Source organism: Cyprinodon variegatus, unplaced genomic scaffold (genome assembly GCF_000732505.1).
Source record: "Cyprinodon variegatus isolate N-32 unplaced genomic scaffold, C_variegatus-1.0 Scaffold1379, whole genome shotgun sequence".
Lineage (NCBI taxonomy): Eukaryota > Metazoa > Chordata > Actinopteri > Cyprinodontiformes > Cyprinodontidae > Cyprinodon > Cyprinodon variegatus.
In genome coordinates this window covers 81,512-88,950 of record NW_015151832.1, presented here as the reverse complement: position 1 = coordinate 88,950, position 7,439 = coordinate 81,512, and the positions used below count along the sequence as shown (strand labels likewise).

At 40.5% G+C, this 7,439-nt stretch overlaps 1 protein-coding gene across 7 annotated transcripts in view; it reads right to left on the bottom strand.

The window, feature by feature from the left end:
• The window catches only part of LOC107103124 (ribonuclease inhibitor-like), a 61,825-nt gene that overhangs the window by 21,151 nt on the left and 33,235 nt on the right, over positions 1 to 7,439 (bottom strand). For 2 of the 7 annotated variants that reach the window (XM_015402655.1, XM_015402651.1), the window contains one exon: positions 4,789 to 4,797. The exons of 2 other annotated variants lie outside the window; for them this stretch is intronic. In XM_015402655.1, coding sequence (XP_015258141.1) covers positions 4,789 to 4,797 — 9 coding nt within the window. Of the gene's footprint in view, positions 1 to 4,624; positions 4,633 to 4,788; positions 4,798 to 7,439 lie in introns of all 7 variants that reach the window. 3 more of the 7 variants (XM_015402657.1, XM_015402652.1, XM_015402654.1) reach the window with 3 other exon arrangements.

The following is a 7,439-nucleotide window of genomic DNA, read 5'->3' as shown; positions in this document are numbered from 1 at the left end:
AACTATCAATGCTCCTACATAGTATGGCTATCACTGCTCCTACATAGTTATCATGGCTATGACTGCTCCTACATAGTTTGCATAACTATCAATGCTCCTACATAGTATGGCTATCACTGCTCCTACATAGTTATCATGGCTATGACTGCTCCTACACAGTCAGCATGGCTATCACTGCTCCTAGAGTTACCTTGGTTATCACTGTCCCGACATAGTGAGGGACTAATTTCCCACTGGGATCAGTTTCATAGTCATGGTTGGAACCTTTTTTTATTTTCTTTGGAGAATCTTTTGGAAAAAAAATCTATTAAGATTTGGAACAAAACCTCATAAAACACTGCAAATTAATATCTGAAACCGTTCGAGTCAAGTATTTTCTATTCAAATGCAATTAATTAAATTGAAACAGCTGAAATAGTTTTCAAAAGCTGAAAAAATGCTAACAAATCAAAATGCATTAGGATTAGCCTGAAAATAAAATTAGCCTGTATAAAAGATATTAAGTTTACTCACATTTCAAATATTCAGTATTGATTTTATAAAAAAGACTGTGTATCAGAAAACCAGTTTAGCTTCTACTGACTAATTTATAGTAAGCTAGGCTACATGCTGGCAATGAATGAGTTAAAACTATTTTTAACAGGTCAATCGAACTATATTTACCATTGACTGGACGACAGGCATTACCTAACACTTTACAGCGCCTTTTAGGACAACCAATAGCAGCCTTTCTTGCTGGGGAGTTAGCAACAATGGTGAAGGGATGAGAGGAGCAGAGAAGAGAAGCTATTGAAGTAAAATTCTACATTTTGACAAAAAAAGTATTTAAATAAATAAAAAAACTTATAATTAAATTGAAATGGGTCTTAGAGTTCAGAGTATTATTATTCTATGCACATTCTATACTGCTGAGTTCTTCCTATATTGTGGCATGTTGAACCAGCTTTTTCAAGAACAAGCACCATGCAGCCATGCAGAATTCTGTTAGGACAGCTCAGTGACAGCACTAGGGGGATATTTCATAATTGGGATATTAAAAAAATAGCTTTGACCAGTTCAGATTAACTGGAATATCTTGATTATATTCAGGACACTTTAAATGACAAATCAGATGACATCATTTGAAATATCTCAAAATGCACTTTGACTCTCACAAATGTGATTGAAGGTATTTTGAATTGTTATTTTCCCTATACATAATATAAACTATAAAACATCATTAAGGGCAGTCAAAATTAAGGAAATGTTTGTCTATTCTATTAAAATTTCTGTATCTCTATAAGGGGTCTGTATTAAGAGTTGTCTTCTCAATTCCAAGGGCCCCAAGTCTGTCTTTGCCTAGGGCCCCAAATTTCCTAAATCTGCCCCTGCTTCGACTCTCTCCTGCGGGTTTCATCTGTTGTGTGCAGAATCACCTCCCCTTTCCTGGGAGCGCACATCGCCCTAAAGTCACGCCCATTGATGAAAAAAGGATTGAAATATGAATGTAAAGGGAAATTTTAAATATATTCTTAATGTTTTCATATTTCTTATACATGGATGGAATAAAATGTATAGTTTTAGTGGACACCGTTGTAGATAATTTCTGACCCTTTATTTGTTAAACTTAGAACCTGCAGAAGATTCCCTCCCCTCCTTCTTTTCACATTCCCTCAAATCGCGTTGTCTTTGCCGCTCGGATCTGATGCTGTACAGGACAGCGCAGGGTTTGCGCTAATCGTAAGCGTAACCTGTCAAATGTTGAAAGGTCAATATTATTGCCATTACTGTTAATATATAATAGAAATTTACACATTCAGTGATGAAATGTCACAGGGAATGTTATGGGGGATGGTCATTTAAGAAGGGGGATGATTTTGAAGATTTTTTTAAAAAGGGGGAATGCCACCCCATCTCCCCCCCCCCCCCTCATCTCCCCTCAACTTGAGTATTGCTGATATCACCATTTTAGTGCTAGATCGGGGCCCCGCCCGATACTGATATCAGTGCAGCACCCTTTGTTACAATTAATGAACCAAATTCACTAGCTTTGTTTTGTTCCCTTCTCAATCCCTCTACTTTCATTGTCAGCGTACCGCCAAACATTATGCGGAGATTTGGTTCTACTGGCAATATTGTTGATGTGAGAGATGCTGTAGAGGCATTGCAGAGACAAGGGTGGAACAGAGTGGAGAAATATCTGTTACTTAACTTAATTTTGATGTTTTGAGTTTACGCTTCACACATGTGTCTCCACTGCTTTGATTCCCATCGTGCTTCATCTACATTCCCTGGCAGTGGTTTTAGCCATGCAGAAAACTCTTGGATGGATAGCCTATTTTTCGTTGAATCTAAAAGTTCCCCATTTTGTCCAGGTAAAAAGATACTGGCACATCACCCCAAGGTCTGGTCACATCGTTTTTATTGGTTCTGCTATTGGGACGGAACCAATAATAGTTACAGCGAGCTGTTCGGTAAATGTAAGAAAAATATTGTCAATTATTTTATTTTTGATATGGATTACAAAAATAAAATCCTATTTATGATGTGGTCACAATTTTAAGGTCTATGAAAGACTTATATGACACATATTAATACAAATTGAGGCCTTGATTTTATATTGAAGAATTAATGGCAATTAAATGGAATTAAATCTGCAGGAATGTCATGATCTGGCCTGTTTGCTCTCCCTTAATTGCTTATTTCTCTCACATGTTGTTTTCCCTTCCTGCCTCAATTATCATTTATTCCTCTGACCTGTTTCCTTTGGTTTATTTTCAGTTAAGCCTGAGCATTGCCAGATCATTAATTGTCTTTCTGTTAGCCTCTCTGTTATTTTGATTCCTTCGTTCATGTTTTGGATCCTGTCGGCCAGTGGGAAGAGGGTTTTGTGTTTGTTTCGTCTCGTGATCGTCCACTGTTCCTTCCCCACTGAGTCCTCTGGGTTCTATATGTGGGGAGGTTCAGCTTTTATCCAAGTAAGCCTGGCTCCGGGGAGGAGACCAGTTTAAAGTCCTGCATTACATTCTGGTTCCACGTACTGTCTCGGCTACCCTGTGCCACTGAGCCTGCCCGTCTGCACCTGATTCTGTCTGTTCCTGTGCGTGACCACCTGGTCACGCTTTCGGATCCTGTTAGACTCTGAACCCGCCTGGGAGCTTGTGGATGCCTGGAAGTCTGGATCCTGCCACCTGTTCTGTTCCTGCCTGATCTGGATTCTGTTTCTGTCTGTTCCTGTCTGCTCTGGATCCCTGACCAGGATCGGCCACCAGCATGTCCTCTGGGACTGCAGCACTTGGGGACATTCTTGGACTGGATTGTTAAACCAGGTAAGTGGCCAACTCAGATAATCATCTTCTGTCAGATGATCGTGGTCACTTACCTGTGTTTCTCCCGCAGAATGTCTGAGATTTGGCAGTGCCCCGCCCCCTCCTGCAGTGTCCGTGAGCCACAGCTCCACTTTAGTTTTTGTGTTGTTAATAAATGTTTTGAACTTTCCTACTGATATCTCTCCTTGAATACTGGGTCCATCTGTCCTCGGTTCATGACAAGGAACCCTGAGAGGGCATAGGGCTTTGAAACCTGAGGTTGTGAGTTTGAAACCCACTCCCACAAACTGCCACTCTGGGTCCCTGAACAAGACCCTTAATCCCTGAATGCTATCTGGGCACCCCAGGATGGCAGGCTACTGCTCCCCAAGGGGATGGGTTTAATGCAGAGAGTAAATGTCTTCATTGTGAGATCAATAAAGTTCAATTATTTATATAGTAATTATTTCCAATATCTAAGTATATTAATCAGACATGGGGTGGGGGGTCGTGACTCAAAAAGCTGAAGAGTCACTGACTTAGAGGAGGGCCCCTATTAAAGTTAAAATGGCAGAATCATTCCATCATCTACTTTCCAGCTGTTCATTAACTCCACTGGCTCCCTGCATCATTCAGTAGAAATCAATCCTATGAACATATGAGGCCAAACACAGCCTCATGCTTTCATTCAATTCTGACTTTAATGTCTATCCAAGTCAATACAAGTTCTAATGATTTGCTGTTGTTGATCTTTTTATGATGTTCTTCAGAACAATTTTTATCTATTGGATGATCTGAAGGTTCTTGGAAATAAAATGTTATAATCAATTAAAGGGAACACGGAGAAACTGCACTACTGAGATTCTGAAGACAACAAGGAAGTGATTTAAAACTCATTTGTCTTTAACATGTTCAAAATAATCTTTTTCAGCTATTTTCATGGTTTATAACTTTATCATAAAATGAAAGCCTATAATATTTTTCTTTGTAGGTTTATATTAATTTTATTCAATGTGTGACAGTTACTGCATCTGAAATATTGTGCTTTCTGAAGGCCAGATGCTTAGTTAGCAATTTACCCAAATCCTCATCACAGTATGAGAGCAGAGACTTAATAAATCTGTCTGCATTTGTTGAGTCATCTGCATTTAAAAAATCTGATCTAACAGTTTCGCTGATAATTTTTCCTTTTTCACTTTCCTCCCAGTTGTTGGACATGTGTTCATGCAGCATATTCTGAATAAGCAGCCTGTTGATCCTTTACTAGCTCTCTGAATGACCTTCACACTGGGATTTGCACTGTAATGTTATTAGAATAAACAAATATACTACATCTTACATCAATCTCTGTAGTTTGCAGAGGGGAGATTGGAGAAACCCACTGAGCTCCTTCATTCCAGGGTCCAGGCTGGGTCCTCTCAGGACCAGTTCTGTCAGATGGGATGGATTAGACTTCAGAGCTGAGACCAGAGAAGCCCAGCTGATCTCTGACAAACAGCAGCGAATCAATCTGAATAAAAAATCAAAAAATGATGCAGATTAAAACTTTCTATTAAAGCAAATAACCCTGCAGCAGGAGAACAGGGCTGATTTCAGAGCAGAGGTGGAGCCTGGTGCGTCATTGCTCACAGGAACAGAAAGAAACGGATCAATCCGGACCAAAGATAGAGATCTAACCTTAATACTGAATCAGAGCAGGAAAAATTGAAGTTACAGCTCAATCAATGTTTATCTCATATTTTGGAAATCTCTGATCATGAATAAAATAATCAAATGTGTTTTTAGGATCTGACCATTTGACAGATCCTCTGGCTCATCCCAGAGGCTATGTTGTCGGGCTAAATGCCCCTGTATCTTGGGGTCCTGTTAACGAGTGAGGGAAAAATGGAGCGGGAGAACGATAGACAGATCGGTGCGGCTGCTGCAATAATGCGGACGCTGCACCGGTCTGTCGTGGTGAAGAGAGAGCTGAACAAAAAGGCAAGGCTCTCAATTTACCGGTCGGTCTACATTCATAACCTCACCTATGGTCATGAAATCTGGATCATGATTGAAAGAACGAGATCCGGGGTACAAGCGGCTGAAATTAGCTTTCTCCGCAGGGTGGCTGGGCTCTCCCTTAGAGATAGGGAGAGTTAGATGCCCCCTGGACCCCTCCCTCGGGAGGTTTTCCAGGCACGTCCCACTGGGAGGAGGCCCAGGGGACGACCCAGGACACGCAGGAGAGACTATGTCTCTCGGCTGGCCTGGGAGCGCCTAGGGCTTCCCCTAACAGAGCTGGAGGAGGTGTCTGCGAAGAGGGAAGTCTGGGAGTGTCTGCTTAGTCTGCTGCCCCCGCGACCCGGTCCCGGATAAAGAGGGAGACGACGAGTACGAGTACCATTTGAAAGATATTCAACAAAATTTATTTAATCAGTTTCTAAGATTCTCTGAGTTTTGTTCATTAGATGATCAAAGATTCAGATAAAGGTTTTTCTAAATAACTCAGAAGCTTAATGATCTTCAGTGAAAAGCTTTTCTCATCTTTTAGTTACTTTAAAATATTGAAGACAAAAATTTAAAAGTAAAATTTTTGTACAACCTACTTGTTTGATTGAAATCAATTGATCATTTATTATGGAATTTTCTCTCTATTAATTGTTTCTTATAACAAGTATATTGTGTATATTTTATTTAAAGAGGGGAGATAGAGGGATAGTTGATCTTCCTCATTCCCTCCTATCGAGGGCAGCAATGTTGCTGATTTAGACACATCACCCATTTAGTGTTCAGCTCTGGGTTTATGCCCATTGAATGGCAGCTCCCTCCAGACCAACGTGGATATTTGTAATTGATGCTGTAAGATCAGCATCTAACTGTTCAGCTGTTGAGGCCAGGAGAGGGACGGCAGGAAAGGCTCCTCCTCCACTGAGAACAGACTTGCTCTCAGTGGAGGAGGAGCCTTTTTCTCTGTGTCCTGCAGCCTCCCCTGTCTGACCTGCTTCAGCTCTGGGGCTTGTCTTCTTATGGAGCCTCGTTTTATGTATCTTCCAATATATCCAGAAACCGAATCATGGATCTGCTCACCATTGTCAGTCTGGTTGGGAAGTTTGCCTCTTGATGCTTCATGTTAATCAAAAAGTCCCGATCCTGAGGTTGTGAGTTTAAAACCGACTCCCACAGACTGCCACTCTGGGTCCCTGAGCAAAGACCCTTAACCCCTGATTGCTCCCTGGGCAACCCATGATGGCATCCCACTGCTCCCCAAGGGGATTGGTTACATGCAGAGAGTTAATTTCTCCATTGTGAGAACAATTATTTATTTACAACATATAAGTATATTAATCAGATATTGGAGGCGGTCGTGACTCAAAAAGGTTGAGAACCACTGACTAAGAGGAGGGCCTCTAAACAAAGTTTACCTGGGGCCCAAAATGGCCAAATCATTCCATCATCTACTTCCCAGCTGTTCATTAACTCCACTGGCTCACTGCCTCATTCAGTAGAAATCAATCCTATGAACATAAGAGGCCCAACACAACCTCATCCTTTCATTCAGTTCTGACTTTTATGTCTATCCAAGTCAATGGAAGTTCTAATGATTTGGGGTTATTGATCTTTTTATTATTTTATACAGTACCATATTTATCCATAGGATGATCTTAAGGTTAACACGTTCAAAGTAATCCTTTTCAGCTATTTTAATGGTTTATATCTTTATAAAAAAAATGAAAGCCTATAATATTTTTCTGTGTAAGTTTATATTCATTTTATTCAAAGTGTGACAGTTACTGCATCTGAAATATTGACCTTTCTGAAGCCCAGATGCTGTGTCAGCACTTTACCAAAATCTTCATCACAGTATCACAGCAGAGACTCAATAAATCTGTCTGCATTTGGTGATTCATCTGCATAAAAAAACAACTGATTTAACAATTTGGCTGATAATTCTCCCCTTTTCACTTTATTCAAAGTTGTTGGACATGTGTTCATGCAGCATCTTCTGAAAGAGCAGCCTGTTGATCCTTTACTAGCTCACTGATTGACCTTCACACTGAGATTTGCACTGTAATGTTATTAGAATAAACAAATATAGTACATCTGACCTCAATGTCTGTAGTTTGCAGAGGGGAGACTGGAGAAACCCACTGAGCTCCTTCATTCCAGGGTCCA